Source organism: Tachysurus fulvidraco, chromosome 4 (assembly GCF_022655615.1).
Source record: "Tachysurus fulvidraco isolate hzauxx_2018 chromosome 4, HZAU_PFXX_2.0, whole genome shotgun sequence".
Lineage (NCBI taxonomy): Eukaryota > Metazoa > Chordata > Actinopteri > Siluriformes > Bagridae > Tachysurus > Tachysurus fulvidraco.
In genome coordinates, this window is record NC_062521.1 from 6,838,589 (window position 1) to 6,860,477 (window position 21,889).

At 37.3% G+C, this 21,889-nt stretch overlaps 1 protein-coding gene across 3 annotated transcripts; it reads right to left on the reverse strand.

Annotated features, from left to right (window-relative positions):
* Window positions 1–2,970: 2,970 nt before the first annotated feature.
* LOC113655323 lies at window positions 2,971–21,695 on the reverse strand. Of its 3 annotated transcripts, XR_007140391.1 has the most exons (6): window positions 21,560–21,695; window positions 18,099–18,205; window positions 4,803–4,942; window positions 4,167–4,325; window positions 3,735–3,954; window positions 2,971–3,530 (listed from the first exon to the last, which is right to left on the reverse strand). XR_007140391.1 is itself a non-coding variant. In XM_027165805.2 (4 exons), exons 1-4 carry the CDS (start codon window positions 5,001–5,003, stop codon window positions 3,367–3,369), a joined length of 744 nt encoding a protein of 247 aa, XP_027021606.2. In that variant the 5' UTR covers window positions 5,004–5,247; the 3' UTR covers window positions 2,971–3,366. The 3 variants fall into 3 exon arrangements, 2 of the variants coding, with proteins under 2 accessions (XP_027021606.2, XP_027021604.1); XM_027165805.2 differs by lacking the exons at window positions 18,099–18,205; window positions 21,560–21,695 and having other exon boundaries at window positions 4,803–5,247; XM_027165803.2 differs by lacking the exons at window positions 2,971–3,530; window positions 18,099–18,205; window positions 21,560–21,695 and having other exon boundaries at window positions 3,558–3,954; window positions 4,803–5,247.
* Between the last annotated feature and the right edge of the window lie 194 nt (window positions 21,696–21,889).

Genomic DNA, 21,889 nt, shown 5'->3' on the forward strand with positions numbered 1-21,889 from the left:
GTTAACCAGTCACGTTCAAAATTAGGCCTGGAGGTAAATAACATACACTTGCCACAAAGGTAGGGGAGACCAGGGACAGTTGTAACAGGGGACAGTTGTAACACCTTGAATTCCTCCAATCAGAAACAACCTAGAGTGATGACACTCACTGTGCATATGCTCAGTTAGTTTCCCTCCATTTTTGCCATAAAGGGAGCCACATTTGAATCTTTCTGATGGAGTTATTTACAAAAGATTGTTTTTGAGGTAAAAAAAAAAAAAACTTTTCTTTCTGATGTACTTTTTTGGATGCTGTTATAGGATCAAATGTCTATGAATTCAAACAAGTATTATTAGAATCACTATTTTGTAAGCTAAAAATATAAATGGCTAACAAGTGTCAAACTAGCAGTCAAGCTAGCTCACATGAGACGACATGCGTTACAACCCTCCCTGTACACACTGTAAAAAATAAAAAGTTGACTCTACTTAAAATTTCAAGGCAACTTGCTGCATAGCATTTTTGAGTTTTCTCAACTTTTGAAAAAGTTGTTCACTCAACTAAAATCACTGAGTAAAGTCAAAGGTCTATTTTTGTTCTGCTAACTCAGTTTTGTTAGTTATAATAGACTTATAAATAGACCTTTTTGACACAACTCAATAAATTATGTTACGTGAACTTTTTTCTGTGAGTTCATTAGACAAATGTGTTATGTTGTAGTTTGCATTTACACAGTATTATACAATAAATACAATAAAAACTAAATGCATGCTTCAAGATTTATTTTTCTGAACTTTCAAAGAAATACAAACAAGGTCAAATAATAGTCATACTTCCTAACAGAAATATATATATATGTCTCATCTATCATCTAGGTCTCGTCTATCATACCATGAAAAGGAACAGGTTTTTTTATTCAACCACTCTTCATAAAAATGTACATTTACTCACTTAGTAAGTTGACATTTATCAACTCCGTTTGACACATAAAAATATGTTTTTTGTTATTGTTTTGGAATTAGCCATTTTAAATTTACTAATTTTTTCATTTTTAATATAACCAATCAATGGTTTTCTGCACACAAGACACTGATGCATAAGTTGGTGTTTTAATGTATGAACACACTCAATTGAACAAAAGAAACATACATTTTTTTTATAAAAATAAAAAATCTCCATCTTACGGTGTTGACACACAAGTGACGGTGTTGACAAACTAATCGAGAATTAAACTGATTAAAGATTACCTAGTTTTAACATGGAAAAGAGAGAGAGAGTATCAAGGGAAAGGGTATCAAACTTCAAACAAAGAGTACCTGGTGACAGGATCTTTAAGGCACACATGATGTCAAAATGTTCCTGGTCTCAAAAGAAAAAAGCAAATGTATCTGGAGCTCCTCTATTGCTCATCTATATTCGAATTAAACTGTAAACTGTAAATCCTTTATATATTTTAAATATATTAATGTATCTTAAATATATTAAGATATTTTAAGTCAATCAACATGTATACTTAGATCATAATATCATGTTATGTAGCTATCATTCAAAAGTTTAGGGTGTCTCACTTGTTCTTTATTTATATTTTTTTTACATATTACAGATAAATAATAAACTCTTCCAAACTATGGCATAACACAAATGTAACTGTAAGAATTATGTTGGTGACTAAAAGCATCCAAAATAAATCAAAACTCTGTTATATTTTATCATCTGAAGTGCAGTCACCCTTTGCCTAGAAATTGCAAAACTGTACGAGTGTTATTTTTTCAAGAAGCTATTTAAATTTTCAAATTAGGATGATTTTAAAGAGTATAGAATGAGTTCATATTTAATCTGGGCTCTTATTGGCTGTTTTTCTTCAATATTCAGTGTAAGTCATCTATTTCAAAAATAATATTTAAAAAAAACATTTTTGTTTTCTAATAACAGAAATTAATCTGTTTGGCACAGGTATATTTTTGTCTACAAAAGTAATTTCAAGCATTTAACCATACACCTTAGATTAAATGATTTTTAAGATCATAGTTAACGTTTTAGTCAAGTGACCCTAAACTTTTGAACGGTAGTGTACGTTACTTAAGTATTTGGGAGCATTTTTCCACTCCGTCAGCTTACATGACAACAGCGTCAGACAAAATATCTGACGGAGTTGACAAAACAATATGTTTTTTCAATTTAATCATGTCTAATAAATGGTAGCCATTTTGATTTTCCTCAGTGGTCAGCTGCCACTAAACTAAACCAAAATACCAGCTTTTATTTCAAAATTCTTGATTAAAATCATCCCTACTTTGAAGACAGTGTTGACACATAAAAGCTGTGACCACAGGGATTTCAACTTGTTTGCTGAATATTTAAAAAATGTAAAACTTACGAGGCCATGTGTTGGACTGCCTCATCCATCAACAGACAAAATTCAAAGGGGGTCCTCAGGGTTAAAGCTGACCAAAATATGACTGATTTATTTTGAATTTGAAAAATATCTGACAGAGTTGACATGAATTGATGACAGATTTTGAAAGGCTGTTGTTAATATATAAAATAATGTTATGTTCACTTTAAGTATTTTGTGATATTTTATTAACCCATGCAATTAACCTCATATTCATATTTGTGCATTTTAAAACACTTTTTTTTATTTTTTTGCAGTTTGTTACTGTGACCTCTACAGAGGACGAGTTCATTTGCATGGGCTTTCATAGTACACTGCCGGTATTTTATAAAAACACTATGAAATAATAAATATATACAAAACTAAGGGTCTAAACATACACAAGTCTTCCATATCCAATTTTTAAAGCCTTTTTAAATGAAACTATTTATTGTTTTTAAGGCAAATTGTAACATTTTGATGATGTCCCTTATCTCAAGAATCAGTGATTTATATATATATATATATATATATATATATATATATATATATATATATATATATATATATATATATAATATTAAGTCAATATAATAAAAATAAAGAAACCCTGGAAAAATGGCAAAATCAATAATAATTAAAAACATAAAAATAAAGATAAATGCATCACCTTTAACCTTTTAACATGTCTTTAACAATTCTCAGCAATAGTACCCTTGCAGAGCAAAAAACGTGCACATAACGTGCAAAAGCATAACAGCAAAAAACTAAAATAATTATGACATTAAACAGTCTTAAAACATCAAGCATATTGACAAATTCACAGAGCAACAATCTTTCACATTTTAACATTAAGATCAACTTCAAAGATTTTCAAAGACTCTGACACGATTTTAACTTTCACAGCAAGAGTTTTGTTTTAAAGGACTATACTCTCGCAGAGCAGTGAGTGCCCATTTCCAGAAACACCTTCTCAATCACCTCAAAAGTATATTTGAGTTCTTTGGGGTATTCAAAATCCAAGGCAAAGACAAGGCCAAACAGGTATGACACAGCAGATGGAAGGTCTGAAATGTCCTTCAGAACACTTGCCTCCTCCAAAACAACAGCAAAGTTTGAAAAGATCGGCAATGCCATTTTTATCCCTCTGGTCTGTCTGTCTGCTGGAGATGTGTCCTAATGAAACAACAAATACATTATTAATCAGCTGATCTCAGTTTTGTACCTTTTTAAAAAAGAAACAGCCACAGATCCATTCACATACAGTAAAATACACATTCACACCACATAGCATCTGTAATTCACACATTTTTTGCATTGTGAGAGACACCAGATCTGAAGGAAAGACTTTTTGGCTTAGCTGGGACAAGAACAAGAGACCTTCTTGATGCGAGGAGACAGTGTTTCCCAATGAGTCACAAACACGTTGAAAAGACGTCTTCTGTCTAAGGGTATGTGCCAGTACGTTGTCAGACTTTATATCTGCAGAAGAATTAATGAAACACAGACATTTTCGGAAAAGTGCAGAAGGATCTTCACGGAGAAACAATGGAAAACCTTCCAGAACTGCATGGTTTCGATGATTCACAATATTTGAGGTCTGAAAAATGGCACAAAAATTATTGATAAAACAAAAAACAAAAATTATTGATAAAAAGTTCTTTATAGCAATGGGTTAGCAGTGTCTAATTCAGCATTTAGTTTCATCAGCCCAACTTGAAAAATACACAATAATTTTCCCACCTTCAAACACAAAGGGGCTCTGATAAATCGTACAGTTTAGAGGTTACACATGGTTGTCATTAACGTTACCTGTTGATCAAGCCTGTTAAGAAGATCTTCCATCTCTTTTCCAAAAGACCCCTGTCTTGCTCTGTACAACTTCAGAAGTTGTGGTGTATGTTGGTGTAACGATGATTTGAATGTATCAAGGAGATCCACATTGGTAATGCGTTTGAACTCATAACCAACCTGATGAGACAAAAAAAGGTTTTAGCAATAAAACAATTAACAAACAAAAAATATCATATCCCCTCCTCTTTTTTATTTATGAGAATAAAGTTTTCTCATCACTTTATAATATTACTTTTAATATCCTTCTGGACCACAAAAGATGCAATGTCATTGCATTATGTGTGGATCAGACAGATATCCTTGGATTTAAAAAACATCTTAATTTGTGTTTGGAGGACAAACGAAGGTCTTAAAGGTTTAAGACAACACACTTAAATACAACATTTAATTCTACTTAAAATCATTTGTTTAACTTAATAGTTATAAGCGTGCACGGGGTAGTAATTAATGACAAATTTCATTTTTGAGTGAACTAACACCATGTCTATCTGAACACGGCAACACCACGATAAAATACATTAAAACCATTAAGAACAAGACATTGGAGCTTCGCGCCACATGCGCTCATTTTAATGGATTCATAAAGATACTTACTTTAAACGATGAAGATTGAGACGCCTGGGACAGGCTCCACGTGACCCGAGAAGTTCGGATAAGCGGTAGAAAATGAATGAATGAAAGTTTGAGGTGATCTTGTGCTGGCGGGATATCCACATGAGCTCCAACAGCGTTTTCTGTGATGTAATAAACAACACGATTACATTCTGAGTTAAGTCTATGTGACAAATCGCACATAAGTTACAATAACTGTGTTGAATATAGCCCAGATTTGAAAAGATTTTTGCAAGATATAAAACCGGGATTGAGACATTTTCTCCTTCATTAGATCTTTCATTAAAAACTCGCTTTAAAATAAGCTTGCCCAGTGACATTACATTACTTAACTTCAAAATACAAAACACACAGAAAAAAGATACTTACGGCTCGCCGTGCCGTCCAAGGCACTGAAGACAAAATGACCACTAGGGGATGAGCCAGAAACAACTTCGTTGTAGCTTTTAAGCGTTAAACTTATTTTTCTAGTAAAGCTTAGACTCTCAGGATTTTTTTAAGCCCACACACAAAGCATAATATGATTTATAGCCGTCATACTATTTGAAACACAATTGGTAGTGAACTGAACTAGGCGGCGCTAGACCAGTTGTTCCCTTACTTTTAGACGCTTCCCTTTCTTCACTGGGGTAATATTTTCCAAAACAAATGCTTCACAAAAATCACAATATCAAATATTCCGTTTGTGACCGAAAACTGGAAACAATAGTGCGCCACCATCCTTAGTTTCGGCTCTAACTTCTCATTGGAAGTTTCAAAAATTACACTGATTTGTAGCCCAGGGCCTAACGAATCAAACAAGCCCTCACTTGAGCCAATCGGCGCTTGTATTGAAGAGATAGACGGTTGAGAAGCCAATGATGTCTCTCCATCCTATGTGGGAACCCTCCCTTTGACTGACAATTGCTCCTTCCAATAGCAATGAAATGGTCCGGGACCTCTACAGCTCTTTAGCCAATAAGGAGACGATTCCAACGGTATGCAACATGACACGTCTCTGGTGCCTGAGCTGCGCAGAAATGGATGCGCACTGGGTTTATTGCGCAATTCTCGACTTTTTCACACTCTCACAGCTCAGGGTGTCAGGTTACAGGCCTTTTTTCACAGCAGACTTGTAGGCAGAGAGGCTCTCTTTGTTTTAGGCCTTTTAAACTGAGCATGCAGTCTTTTAATTCAAAGTTATACAGTAAACAAGAAAAACATGACCGGATGGACATGTCCGTAGAAAAATATTTTTATTGAAGCCATTTTTGGGTCTTTTGACTTGATTTTTTTTGGTGACAGCCAAGACATGTGGCTATGACTCTCAGTTGTTATTTGGTCCCTAACATGTTCCAGAGCAATAAGATTAATCAGTTTATCAGGTAAACAACTCAGGCGGAAATCAAAACCTTCCATTCTAGCCTCTGTAACTTTGTGCCAGTAAGGCCTAGAATCAATGACAATTGTATCTGAAACTAGAGAATCTCTTCTTTCCAATGAGACCAGGCTCACCCCTGTGTGTTAAAGTATGTGGGAGCTGGATCACTTTTTGTTGGGTAGGTCATGTAGGCGAAAAACCTGCAATAGGGGGCGAGAGCCTAGGTTTTACGCGATGAAGTTTCAAATTGGCGCTATCATTCCACCTTAGCGCGTGTGCGCCAACCACCAAACCAACTTGTATGCTTGTAAACTTGCATGTGTATATCCAATAAACAGTTAAAATTAAGTTGGTTAAACAATTTTTGAACCAACTTATTCCCACTTGTTAAGTCAACTTTTTTTTAGTTTTTTTGTCCAGTTAACAAATAAAAAATAGTTATTTAAACTTTTTGCGAGTTGGATGTTTTTTTTACAGTGAACTGGGACGGTTGTAAAATAAAATCAGAAGAAATGTGTGCGACTGCAATAAGGGAGGTTTGGCGAATCACTGCTTCTAGATTGCATTACGCACTTCCTCACGCTCTACGGAGAAGCACAGACACGCGCCGCGTGCACGCGCAGTCAGAGCTGGAGGTACTATAACGGCGCCGTTACGGTGGCAACCAAAATCAGTGAAATGTCACTATTCTTATTACCAGAGTTGATAGCACAAACAAAAATATTAATGCAATATCAATACTAAATAAAAATAACATTTATTGATTTGGTCTTTGTCTTGTGAGTATTTTATTTTTATTAATGACTGCATTCATTGGACACACTGTTTGTAGAGAATGCACACATACATGAACTGATTTGATTCAAGACTGGCATCATTACAACCAGTGGTGTAGTCTAGTTTTTTGTAGTGAGTATAATGTGATTTTTTTCCCCCCTCTCAGCCTCATATGCACCCATCCTAGAGCGACACCCCATAGGCACCACCACACTCACTAATTCATAAAATATGCATCTACATGTAATTGAGTGCATTATTAAAGACTGCTTATGTGTTATCAACATTCCAATTTATTGTAAGCAACAAAAGACAGTCAGCTGATAAAACCTGTGCTTCAGGTCCCATGTTCATATAACATTTAAGGCTAAATGTAATCAGACAGTTGGCAGCACCCATTGACTTTCACAGTAGGAAAACATATAGACTATGAAAGTCAGTGTGTGCTGCCAACTGTCTGATTACCAACATTTTTTAAAAAATCATCTTTTGTGTTAAACAGAAGAAAGAAACTCGTACAGTTTTGGAACAAATTGAGGGTGAAGAAATAACACAATTTTCATTTTTGGGTGAACTTTATACATTTAAGAGCTACATTTAGCCTTAAATGTTATATGAATATGGGACCTGGAGCACAGGTTTTATCAGCTGTCAATTTTCAATGTACATTTAAGAGTGAACAATAAACATTTGTTCAGTTCTATCACCAACACTCTTTCATTGCAGAATATTATGAACTGAATGAACTGGTAGTTTACAAAGCTTTCCAAATACATTTGTACTCGGGCTGTGGGTGAAATGTCACCCGAAGCTGATGTAGCTTTAAACGCAGGATTCCAAAAAGACTCAGAATGTAGTTTGAGTCTGCTTTCGTTTCAAGCAACTCATTTTCCTCCTTGGTAGGTGACGTAAGATCAGGTCACAGTCCACGGAAGCCCCAATGGTCCAAAAATGTCAGTGATTCGCAATCGCAACCAAAGTCTGTGTTCGCAACACAGACGGGGTGAATTTATGACTGAAAGTTCTGTCACAAAACGATATTGTTACGTATCCTCACACTTTTTAAGTGGGTATACGGAAATCCTTGGCATTTCCTAGTGGGTATACGGTGTATACCTGCGTATCACATAGACTATACCACTGACAACATGCATAAAATTTAGGTGTCCACTTTTTCCATTTAATAAAACCATAACTTTTAGCTTACTATGTAGTCATATAATATATGATATAAAACTCTTCTTGTTTTAAATTCTCACTGAGGGCTAAAACCCCTAAAGATGAAACCCTAGAACCGCCCCTGCTCTTATGCCTACCGAAAATCACTGAAATTGTTCTTTTTACTTTTACTTCAAATACTTAAGTACATTAAATATCAGAAAATGACTTTTGATACTTAAGTACAGTAAATATCAGATACTTTAAGACTTTTACTTGAGTAATATTCTAAAAGGTAACTTTCACTTCTACCAAAGTCTTTTTCTAGTACGATACTTGTACTTTTACTCAAGTATTGCTTTCTAATACATTATACAACACTGGGCAAAAAGTACTTCCACAAAGTATTAGATGGGAGGGGTTCAGCCTTAAGCAATCAATCTGTGGTAGTTTTTTGTATATAAATATTCTGTATAATTTAGTATTTTATATTAAATAATTTCTCTGGATTTCTGTTTGTTGGAGTATTTTTTAAAAGATGTAACATGTCTGATATATACAAAACCTGCAGTTTCATAAGGGTGTGTAGACTTTTTTTATATTCACTGCATCATGTGTGTTACAGACCCACGTGTATTTTGGGTGGTGTTGCGGGCGCATGATGCATCTTGACCCAAATCTGCTGAAAATCTCCTCCAAAAATGCATCTATCTATAGATTATAAACTCTGAACTTGTGCTGCTGTAATTAACCGAATGTTCAACAAAACCCCCTGAATCTTGATGTGATACTTGAAATAATGGTAAACATTAAACTTGGACCAGGAATATTGATGTTTATTATATTTAGCATGCTTACAAATATCCATCGAGTTCAGATATAGAGACGTCTCCCTTTGGAACGGCATTAACGGTGAAGTAGAATATCACCGAGGCTGGAATTATACTTGGATTCTTACATGCTAATGAGTATAATTTCAAAATTAGACACACACAGGCATCTACTGATTGGACATCGCCATAACAACCGCAGTAAAACACTGGAACTTGAAAGGCTCCACTTTATTTCCTGTACCACCCACATTCCAACTGTCATCTTATTTTTCCCCTTTATCATAAGGGATGTGTTTTAATGGTGTTACAACAGTGTCAATGTGTCTAAGATTGCTTTTTATCGTCCGTGTATTTTCTGCATGGCAGTGCAATTATCTGTAAACCTCATTTCTAAAGCTGGGTACAGTTGGATTTATTAAATAATCTTTCATACAACGGTTTATACAAGAAATCCCGTAAAGTTGGAACAATGTTCGAGTTGAGTCAATTGATGCCGACAACTAACTAGGATTTCAAGCAGCAGTTGAAATTAACATCAATTTGCATGGATTAAGATTACTAAGACTATATTTCCAAGTTTAAATACTTATTCTAGCATTTAGCAGACGTCCTCTGGAGTCACTGTTTTGTATTATTGGCATTATTTAAATAACATAAAAATGATGACAAGTGAAATGATGCTGTAGAAATAGCCAGGCGTAATAAGACACAGTGGTGTAAAATAATGAGGTTTTCAAAGAGCTCTTTTTTGTACTGAGAAAGTTTTGAAATGACCAGACAAGAAACATATCCAACACATACATTCATTCAACAGCAAATCAAGTTACAGTATTTATCCCTCCAGCCAAACAGCCTTCCAGATATACATAAAGTCATTTAGCCATCCAACCAGCCATTTATCCAGCAAATTTAATTCAAATTTATTTGAAATATCGCACTTTTAACAATGGATATTGTCTCAAATCAGCTTCACAGAACATAAACATAGTACAAAAAGTAATATTATACAAAAGTTCAAGATTACAAACACGTTTAAATATATCTAATATTATTTATCCCCAATATGCAAGCCTGAGGCAACTGAGACATCTGTGGTGAGGAAAAACTCCCTTAGATGGAGGAGGAAGAAACTTTGAGAGGAACCAAACTCAAAAGGGAGCCCTTATCCTCATTTGGGTGACACTGGAGTGTGCGAATATAAATATACAGTCAGACAATTATGTATTGATGAGAAGGTTGTTTTCCTCAAAGACCACATGTAGCTGGCATCTCCTATTTATCGGTCTGAAATCTTCATGAAGCCCAACTGGAGATGGTACATCTCTAGATGCCTCAGGATCCTCACAGGGTTGGCCTCATCTTTATAAAGTATGAAGAATCTTCATGTCTGAAATCTTCATGACATGGATCACAACTGGTGCTGGTACAATCAATCATCTAGTCATCCATATATGCATATCTATTTCCACCCAGCCATCCATCTCTCAGTATATCTACTCATCCAAGAATCCATCTATTAATCCATTCATCCATCCATCCGTATATTCCAAATCTCATCCATTTATCCCTAGATACATCTATGCATCCAGCCATCCAGATCCCTTCCACATTTGATGTCATTATGCTTAACTCACTGTACGTTATCGATATTAGAGTTTCTATGCCACTACTAGTTTTTTCCAATGTATCGCTGATCTTATTACAGCTTTTAGATAAACCAAGAAATCATTCGAGTAATCCAGTTTAGTGGTGAGTTTAGAAAAAGCCTTTGCCCTTCTGTTGAAAGACACATATCCTGTGTTCATTTAGATATTGCTCTGTTTCATATATTTATTGGTTTGCACACACACAAAACAAAAAACGTGAAGACATTTGGATAACAATAGCCAACATAATTGTATACAACATTTTCTTTTTTTTCCCCCATAAAAAAACAAAACAAAACAAAACAAAAAAATAAAGAAGGTATGTTGGTCAGGCCTACTGTAGCTAGCTTGGAAAAATTGCATAAATGGTTGCCACTTGTTGTAAAATGTGGCAAGATTACCTTTATTAGAATATCTTATTTTTTCCAGTTTTAGAAAAGATATGACCTCAGTGTTCCAAAGTGTACTGGATGGGGCATTTGTTGGTTTCCAATTAAGGAGGAGATGGTGTCTCACTATCAAGGAAGTGAAAGCCAGGACCTCTAACTGCACCGATGAAAAGAGGTGGTATTCTTGAGGAGTACCGAAAATGGCTACATGCGGAGAAATATTAATTATTTTGAGGAGCACTTTAGACATAGTGTCAAAATAAGTTTGCCAGATATTTCCTAGAGTTGGACAAAAGAAAAACGTGTGCGAGAGTACAGGGCAAACCAGAGCATCTGTCACAGACATCTGTATTAGGGAAAATTTGAGATAATCTGGTTTTAGAATAGTAACATCTGAACACTACTTTAAATTGTATTAAGGTGGAGCGGGCACAGATTGAGGCTTTGTGAATGCCGTTTAAAACAGAGTCCCACCAGTCAACATCAAAGTCCAAACCCAACTCTTTCTCCCAAGCCTCCTTCGTCCTAGAGGCTAAATGAGCATCGTAGGACTGAATAGTACCAGAGACTTTTGAAATTAAAGATCTTTGTGAAGGATTCAACCGTAAAAGACTGTCCCATGTCTGCTCGGGAGGAATCTGTGGAAAATGAGGAAATAAAGTTTTTACGCAGTTCCTAATTTGGAAATACCTAAAAAGATGTGAAGGTGGGAGGTCAAACTTGCTAGTTAGATTTGCGAAAGAAGGAAAAACTCCATCTGTATAAAAATCCTTAAAACATTTCAGACCCTTATCATGCCATAAAGTGAAAATAGAATCTGTAAATGCAGGTTTGAACGCATAATTCCTCAACAGTGGACTTGATATGGCGGGAGTAAGAAATTTAAAATGCTTCCTAAATTGAAACCATATCTTTAATGTGGAAATGACCACTGGGTTGCTAGTAAAGCCAGAGGGGTTGACTGAAGCCATCCCAGTCAGTATTACCAGTAAAGAGGACGAGGGGCAATATTGTATTTCCGACTGACACCAAGGTATGTTAACCAATTTTAGCCAAAATATAGTTTTGGTTATATTCGTAGCCCAATAATAAACTTTGAAATTTGGTAGAGGGAGGCCACCATCGAATTTGCAATTCTGAAGTAATTTCAGCCTAACTCTAGGTGTCTTACCATTCCACAGAAAATGAGATATAACTGAATCAATATTTTGGAAAAAACCTTTAGATAAAAATATAGGTAGGCACTGGAACAGAAACAAGAATTTTGGGAGGACACTCATTTTAACCATGTTAATTCTACCGAACAGGGAAAGGGGGAGGGAACCCCATCTTTGGAAATCAGCCTTAATCTCAGTTAATAGGGGAACAAAGTTCCCATCATAAAGGGTTTTGTAGGACCTGGCCACATGAACCACCAGATAGTTAAATTCCGAAGGACTCAGTTTGAAGGGGATATCAGCTTGAGAGAGCTGCATTGCTAGGGCATTAACCGGGTAACATTCGCTCTTCGAGACATTGATCTTGTATCCCGAAAACGAACCGAATCTGTGAAAAAAGAAAGGATAGCAGGGCACGCCCCTACAGGATTTGTGATATACAATAGCAGATCATCAGCATATAAAGAAAGTTTGAGTTCGTCATGGGAACGCGTAATGCCACTAAAAATGGGGAAAGACCTCAAATAAATGGACAGAGAGATGGACTGCAAGAGCAAAGAGGAGGGGAGACAGAGGACAACCTTGTCTACAACCACGGTTTAAGGAAAAATAACTAGATTGAACATTATTAGTTGTGATACTGATGCAAGGTGATGTATACAGAAGGCGTATCCATGATATAAAAACATTACCAAAACCAAATTTCTTCAAAACTGCAAACAACTGACTCCATTGAACTCTGTCAAATGCCTTTTCTGCGTCGACAGAGATTACAACTTCTGGAATGGCAGTGGTTCCTTTCGAGTAAATAACATTAAATAAAGTACGAACATTGTATTGGGCCAAATACTACGAATATGGAGAATGTTGAAGTAACCGCTCTGCTTCATTAGTTGTGATCAAGTCTAACTCTGTATTTAATACCACGTGCCGCCTTAACAATTCAGGAGACGTGGACGAGGCAAAGTTGTTGATCCACAGATTCCATATCGGGTGATTATTTTTGAATGGTTGACGTTCTTAATTTATTCAAATGAGCAGAATAAGAAATAATCTGACCCCGTAAGTAGGCCTTTAAAGATTCCCACAGGAGCGTCTTAGAAATGGGTTCCGATTCAGATTGGTTGAGAGATATAAAATCCTCAATTGTACTTACGGTATAATAAATTTATGAAATTTGTCATCAGACGAAAGAGATATATTAAATCTCCAGTGGTTGGAGTAACGAGATCCAGATGAGAACTGAATGTCCAAGGTTAAAGGCGAATGGTCTGAAATAATAATAGGATGATAACAAGTATGGGCACTTTGGGCATCAGTCTGGCATCAATAAAAAAATAGTCGATACGGGAAAATGTCTGGTGTACATGTGAATAAAAGGAGTATTGTCTGCCAGTTGGATTGCGATCCCTCCAGGGGTCAATGTAGCCATTGCTGGACATAAAACTACTTAGAGTTCTAGCCATTTGTGAGTGATTCAAGCTGACTGTTGAATGGTCTAGCTGGGAATTCACAACACAACTCATGTCCCTGCCGAATACCAAAAATACATCATTTAAAGATGATAGTTTCTTAAACAGATTATTTAAAAAGCTAGGATTATCAAAATCTGGTGCATATACATTGACAAGTAGCACTGGAACCCGGTATATAGTTCCTAAAATGATCAAATACCTGCCGTCCTTGTCTGAAATGACTTTGGTCTGTGTAAATGGAACTGATTTTCTAATCAGAATGGCAACCCCTCTGGCTTTACAATTAAAGCTAGAATGGAATACGTCCGCAACCCAGGGACACCTCAGCCGTGTCTGGTCATTATTTCGCATGTGGGTCTCCTGCAGAAAAACAATATCAGGCTTTAAACGCTTTAAATGAGAAAACACCTTTGAGCGTTTGACAGCACTCCCCAAACCGTTGATATTCCAACTAACAAATCTCACATTTAAAGCTTTAATACTTATGTTTAATTTATATCATAACTGAAACTGCAACCACAATTCGACCTCAAAAAAAAAGGGAAAAGACAAAAAAAGGGAAAAGACCTAACAGTCATCTTCATGCTTCTCCAAGCTCAAACTCAGCACAACAATAATAAAATTTGTAACTTAAATTACAAATTAAAGTACATTGTACATTCAGCTAGAACAGTGCAACTTGTGTGAACCTGAAAAAGATATTTGTATATCAAAATAATAAATTATTTGTGCCACTCTTACTTTACTTTAACGTCAAATTTACTTTGATTTTACTTATTTATGTTATATAGACATTCAAAGTGGGGTGGGGTGGGGGCACGGTGGCTTAGTGGTTAGCACGTTCGCCTCACACCTCCAGGCTCAGGGTTCGATTCCTGTAGTGTGTGATTGCTTGAGTGAATGAGAGAGTGTGTGTGTGTGTGTGTGCGCCCTGTGATGGGTTGCCACTCCGTACAGGGTGTATCCTCCCCTGATGGCCGATGACACCTGAGATAGGTACAGGCTCCCCGTGACCCGAGGCAGCTCGGATAAGTGGTAGAAAATGAGTGAGAGTGAGACATTCAAAGTCATTTTGTAGGCAGGTGGCACTCAAAATCAATTATAACAATTTAAGGGTTTTAATAAAGACAGCAGCCTCCCCAGGGGATATGAAATCCTTTGTAACCCCTTCACTCGTTGTGATCCGGAGGAGGGCAGGATATATCAGACCATACCTTATGCCTGGAATGTCCCTGAGTTGCTTCCTGACATCATTAAAGGCAGCACGTGCTCTCGCCGTCCGGGCTGTGTGATCCAGAAAGATGGAGATTGTAGAGTTCCCAATCTTGATCCAATGTTGGGCCCTGGCACGTTGAAGGATGTCAACACAGTCTGCGTAATAATGTAAACGTGCTATTATTGGACGTGGCCGCTCTCCGGGTTTGGGCTTGGGGTTTAAAGATCGATGAGCACGTTCAATAAGAGGTGCTTTATTCAAATTAAGAGCTTCCATAAGCAAAGCGGAGGTAGATGCCACGGTAACTATGCCACATTGCTCAGATAACCCGATTATACGGATGTTATTGCGGCGAGATCTACCTTCTAGATCTTCACATATATTCTCAAGAGCCAGAACTTTATTAGACAGGCTTTACTTTTGAGGTACGCCACGTTGTCTGTGCAAGTTGACAGCGATTCCTCCATTGCAATCACAGTCCCCCTTAGCTCACCCACGTCAGATTTTATAGCGGCTAGGTTAGCCGTCAGCTCCGTTTTCACACTTTGCAATTCTGACTTTATTTGGGATTAGTTTTGTATCTGTAACTCCGACTTGAAAATGCCTACCGTCTCTTCTCGCAACAAGAAGTTTGGCTTTAAAGTTCGCAGAAGCTACACTCGAAGCTGTGACGGTGCTAGCGATGCTAACGCTATCTCCGTCATGAGGCGGCGGTCCGTCAGGATCACGCTGGGCCGGGGATGTAGCCCCCGTGTTAGGCCGTGCTCTCGATGCCGTCTGGCTGTCCGCATTTCTGGGTTTTGAAGGCATAACGGCATTTAATACAATCAGAAAGGTTCTATGTTTTGCAAAATCTGTACACACCATGTCAGTCGAAAACTCCCTGATAGTCTTCTTTTAGATATTGCTAATGTTAGGAGTTCACTCTGAATATAGCAACAGCAGCAAGAACAACGAAACAATTCAGGGAGCTAAAACAACTCCTCTTGTGTTTTTTATTAATTATTTTTTATAATTTTTTAAAATTTCTCTCCAATGTCAGTTTAATAGTTCTATTGTACACATAACATACCTAAGGATTGTGCGATCTGAAAACGTAGACAAAGTCTAGAAACTCGAAGTGGGAGTGGGCATCATAAAGCAGAGGTCTGCAATGTCTCCTACTTCAACCTGTCAATCTTCATCTAAAGTTTTCTGCCAAATTGGGAACAAGTGTTGTGTACAATCTCCCATTACACTGTGCATGGGTGATGGTGCTTGCCAGCTGGAGAAGGATGCCTGCTTCATAATGAGCACAGTGCTGTTGTGTGGCGCTAGACAATGTCTCTAGGCATCTCGCTTTTCTCTTGCCACCAGTCTTGAATGGTTGGCAAATTTGGAATATTCATGCTTCTAGTTTTCTGATTTCTTTAATTATAATGCTCCAATTTCGATTACAATATACATCAGTGGAGCTGGGTTTCTTTCTCAAAAACGTATTCAGCGTCCTCATTTCCATCATGTCGTGTGCAACAAATGACAAATTGGCGGTATTCAGTTTAATGATAATGACTACATTGGGGCAAATAAGTATTTGATACACTGCCGATATTTCAAGTTTTGCCACTTACAAAGAATGGAGACATCTGTAATTTTCATCATATGTACACCTCAACTGTGAGACACAGAATCTAAAAAAAATCCAGATAGTTTGTCTTTAAGTAGCCCTCCTATCTATCCTCAACTCATTACCTGTATTAATTGCAACATGTTTGAACTTGTTACCTGTATAAAAGACACCTGTCCACACACTCAATCAATCAGACTCCAAACTTTCCACTAGGGACAAAAGTGCAGACCTACACAAGGCTGGGATGGGCTACAGGACAATAGGCAAACAGCTTGGTGAGAAGACAACAACTGTCGTGGCAATTATTAGAAAATTATTAGAAGATGACTCTCTTGGACTGGGGCTCATTGCAAGATCTCGGCTCAGCCTAGAACTACACTGAGGACCTGGTCAATGACCACAGTCTCGACGGGTACCATTAGTATCACACTACACCGTCATGGATTAAAATCCTGTAGTGTGCACAAGTTCCCCTGCTCAAGGCAGAACATGTCCAGGCCCGTCTGAAGTTTGCCAAAGACCACCTGGATGATCCAGAGGAGGCATGGGAGAAGGTCAAGTGGTCAGATCAGACCACAATAGCTAGGTAGCCGAGATCTGTTTACGTTTAAACTAAAAGTAGATCATTTCTCCAAGTGGACAAAATGTATGCGTATAAGCAGACGCATCCGTTTAATCTAAAATAAAATAATCTATCAGGTTTTTATTTTTAGTGAGAGACTGCTAGCTACCCTCCAATAATTCCGTTTGCGTTGAGTGGTTATGAATTATGCATATTTTGTATCATCAACTCATTGCTTTACAACAGCACCCCCATCCCCACAGCTTATATTAGTTTTCAGCAACTAACACAGATGAAGCAATAAGTACATATTTACTCCTTGCTAATAGACTGTCTGGGCCTGACTGTGGATTTGCAAAAAATAGTGAGATGAAGAACGATACTTTCTTCGGGAAGCTAGCAAGCGAGAGAGAGAGAGAGAGAGAGAGAGAAAGATAAACTTGAAGCGCTATGAAGGCTGAACTCCATTATTTTCACTGCTGATGTGTGTCTTTGTGACAAGGCCGTTCTGAAGCTCAAAACATAAAGGAGTCTTTTTCTTTCTCTATCTGTCTCCGTGGTAACACTGAACTAGTTATAACAGTCTGAAAAAAAAAGGTGTGTGTGTGTGTGTGTGTGTGTGTGTGTGTTTTGGGTCCATGTTATCTTATCATGGTATCCCAAATCATAAGGGTAGGACCTTGAGCAACCACCATGTCAGGGCATTTTCTTGGTTATGAAAATCAAGGTTAGGCTTGGCATTAATCATTGTCCAGTAATACTTGGTAACACCAGTGTACTTTATAAATGAAAGCGAGCATGCAGCACATGCTCTGTGTGCTTCAAATCGGAATTAACATTAATAAAAGAAGCAAACACTGTAAAATAAACCAGAGCTCCTACTCAAACGCCTACATACACTGACATTGTTGGAATTTGTTTGTATACTAAAGAATGAATGAAGCCCACACTGCGATGCACTTCAGGTAATGAAAGGTTTAGAAACTTTTTTCCCCCCTTCTTAGCACAGCACAGTATGTATTCGGGAACATGAAAATAACTCAAGCTTGCAGTATCTCTATCTGTGTATCCATTCAGTTTTTAGGGAATTCAGTACCTGCAGATCTGCGAGGATCTCCCACTGCCAAAAGGGTTGAGCTTTTAGTCTAGCTGGCGGCTTTGTGGGGACATCTTGACTTGATGGTGCTTCCCGATGGGACTGATCTGTGAGGGATAAGGGTAAAATAGAAAGAATGCATGGTGGATTACGACAGCCTGGCATGGGTGCAGGTTTTCATTCCAACCAAGCGGAAGCCGCACACGAGTGCAATGAAAGCCAAGATCAACTGATTAAAACAGGTCAAATCAGACGCAAAACCTGCACAAACACTGGCTCTTTGTGGACAACATAAGACACTGACGATCTAGCTAAATACACTGAAGAATTTGGTGCCACTGAACGCTCCATGCTATTGAGTTGTAAGGTATTAGCAACAGTGCAAGTCACCTGCATCTACTGTATATAAAACCTATTCTGAAGAATTTATTCATATTGTGTAATATATAAGCTGTTTCAGATTATGCTCCAAGTTATTGACTTACTATATCCATGACAGGGATACGTTTTAAAAGAAGCTCTTTTCTTACTAGAAAAAAAAATTAATGCATACAGTATATAAAAATTTCAGAAACTGAATGCTACTTAAAGAATCATAGTGCTGTCCAGTTCCCAGGCCAGAGCACGTCACAGGGATCGTCAAAAACCAGAAAAAACTCAAAACACAACCTGGTAGGAGGTGAAGAACAAGCATGAGGTAACTTTAGACTGTTTGAGTACTTGAGACTGCTTAAGAATGCTTGTATCTGGAGCTATGGACTGTCAATGGGAGGACAATGAGATGCTGTAGATCTTCTAGTTCTTTGTTTAGTTCAGCATGTCTAAACAAGAACCTATGAAGCATTTTCATGAGAACGAAGAAACCAGAACGTTGAAGATATCTTCTGGAGCAAACAGATTTCCTCATGGAGATCAATAAATCCTAATACTATACATTTTGGTCTGATCTCTCAATTCTATATAATATTTATTGAACAGTTTTACAAATAGACAGACACAAAAGTGGCTTTCTAGGAATTTCTAGAGAGCCAAATTCTGAGTGAGCAAGAAAATTAGAGCAAAAGTCAAAGAAAACAGTATGAAGTGTATTGTATTGTATAGTGTCAGTGTACACAGTGCAGTGTACACAGTCACAGTGCAGTATTTCTGATTAAAGTCTATAGTATACAGGTAAAATAATCTTGTGCCCGGTTCCATGGAAGGCTGCAAAAAAGCATCAGTACAAATCAGGAAGAAATCAGACCTGCTGATTAACTTTACATGGAGCAACATATCTGGCAACCTACCAGCAAAGAGCTCTTGCATGAGGCAGTTATTAAAAGTGAAAATTAATCATCGTGGTCAGTCGGTGGAAGTCAGTGGTTAAGCTTCGGTAGAAGCGACAAGAAAATTGGGAGTTCCATGGCTGCCAGAGAGACTCCGGCGTGTCTCTTACGCAAATAAAGCAAATTCTTGGGTTTAATCACTTTTAATCAAAAGCAAATGAATGAATATGTACTGAAGATCAATTTACCAAGATCAATATTTCAAGAATATGAAGATCAAATGATATGATTTGAAAAGATGTCAGTGGATATGACAAAGAAAAGATGGGGTGAGAATAAAGTAGGAATAAAAGTCACTGTTAAGAGCATCATTTTGAGTCAAGGCAGCTGTTACATGTTTAACAATGCTTTACTACTATCTGAATAGAGGAGCATAAAATTTGTAGAAATATTTAAAAGCCTTTGTTTAACCGACATACAGTAAATCACAAGACACTTTTTCTCAAAATTGAGTCAAATCTTGAGTATTTAGTCGTACATTTTAACTAAAGATGACTTTTTTTACTTGTAAGTGCTGCAATATTCTTCGGTGAAGCATTATGGGTCAGAAATGATACACAGTGCACGCATGTAACAAAACAACATGCATACACACTGTTCAGTTTACAGCACCACTGTGCATATTTTACAGCCTGTTTCCATCCATCTATCTATTTTCTGTAGAGTTTATCCTACTTAGCGTCATGGGGAACTGAGGTGACTCGAGTCAGGGTCAAGGCGGGGACACCCTGTCTGTGGTGCCACAATAACACACACTCACACTACATACACTTTAAACATGACACTCAGTCTACAGCATACCTCTTTCAAGTGAGTGACTAAACTGGAGTACCTGGAAGAAAAAACATGCAAACTCCGTGCAACCCCCAGCACTGGAGGTAAAACCCTAACCCTAAAGACAAATATTCATAATATTCTACAGCAACGATTTGCAGTAGCATATATAAGACATGGGGGCAGTCCTACAGGTACTGTAAGCGTAAACTTGGCAAACTGTGCTCAAAACCAAAAAGGGAGGCGAGGAACTTCCTTGAACTTAGATCATAGCTTTTCTCTTAATAATTCTGACCTCTCCAGTGAGCTGACTCTTCTCATTAACAATTGAGAGCCTGAACTGATCCTAAAGTTGAAGCAGTGCCAATGGGTGCTTTTAAGGGTTTAGGTGTTTTCACAGTTCTCTTGACTGAGTGCCACTTGTGTTTGTGGGTAATGAGTGAAAATCCCAAGTTTGTATTCACATTGGTGGCTCAAGTGGTTAAGGTTTTGGGTTGTTGTTTGGAGGATCATGGTTCAAGCCCAGCACTGCTAAGCTGCCACTGTTGGGCCCTTGAGCAAGGCCCCTAACCCTCCCTGCTCCATTGTGCTGTAATGTATATGTGATGATAAAAAAGGCTTCCATGCCCCAATTCATTCATTCATTCATAGAAACCTTGAATGAAGGATTCCTAAGTCAAGAAATACCTGTAAACAATGAACGGTTCTCCTAAAAGATAAGCTTGTAGGCATGCGCTGTAGAGCAAGCAGTATCTCATTTCTCACAGTGCATGCACATATGTTTAAAGTGTTTATATACACTTCTATACTTGGTTAATTAATAGATTGCCCTTTTACTAGGCTGTATTTCTAGAACTTTGGACATTAGTTACCTTTTCTAATTTTCTGTAGCCAAGGATCCCGTTTTTTTCCTCTTTTTTTCAGTTTGCCATTGGGAAACTGTGAATTGAAAACAAATTCTCCCAACCCTGCTGCATGCTTTTCTTTATATTGCTATTTGATTTTTTTGCCCTTTACCAGCAGGCTGCATATGAATAGCACTAATATAAATTACTGTCACACTCACGAACCGGCAGCCACAGATGCAATGTCGGGAAACAACGGTTTTGTTTATTTAATCCTCTTATTTTGACAGTTATGTTTTATTAGTAATTTTTTTGTAAGTTCTTTTTTTTCTAAATATATATATATATATGGCTGTAATCTCAAAATACTACTGAACAAAACTGACTTTTCTTCAGTAGTATTTTGAGATTACAGCCATATATAGCATGTTAGTATCAAGTTGGTCATATATACACACATGATTCTGGCTATATAGTACATTAATTAATAAGCATGTGTTTTTCGGTGTATATTTACCATCTAGAAGCAGCCATGAGACTACGTCCACCGTACTTGAGGTTTGATGAGCTTGTATGTTTTGGATCATGATCACGTTTCTTTCTCCACATTTTGACATTTACATGACTTTGGTAGAAGTTAATGATGGTTTCAGAAGTTATGATGAGTCTGATGAGTCATTTGCATTGTGTTGTAGGGCCTCTAGCTGTGTTCTTCAGGTACTGTGATATTTTAACCCCTGCCTTGTAGAGGTTGTTGGTAATGTCACTTACTGATGTTTTTATGGTTTTCTTCACAGATCTTACAGTGTCTGTCATCACCTGTTTGGTGTCTTTTTATAAGTAAACA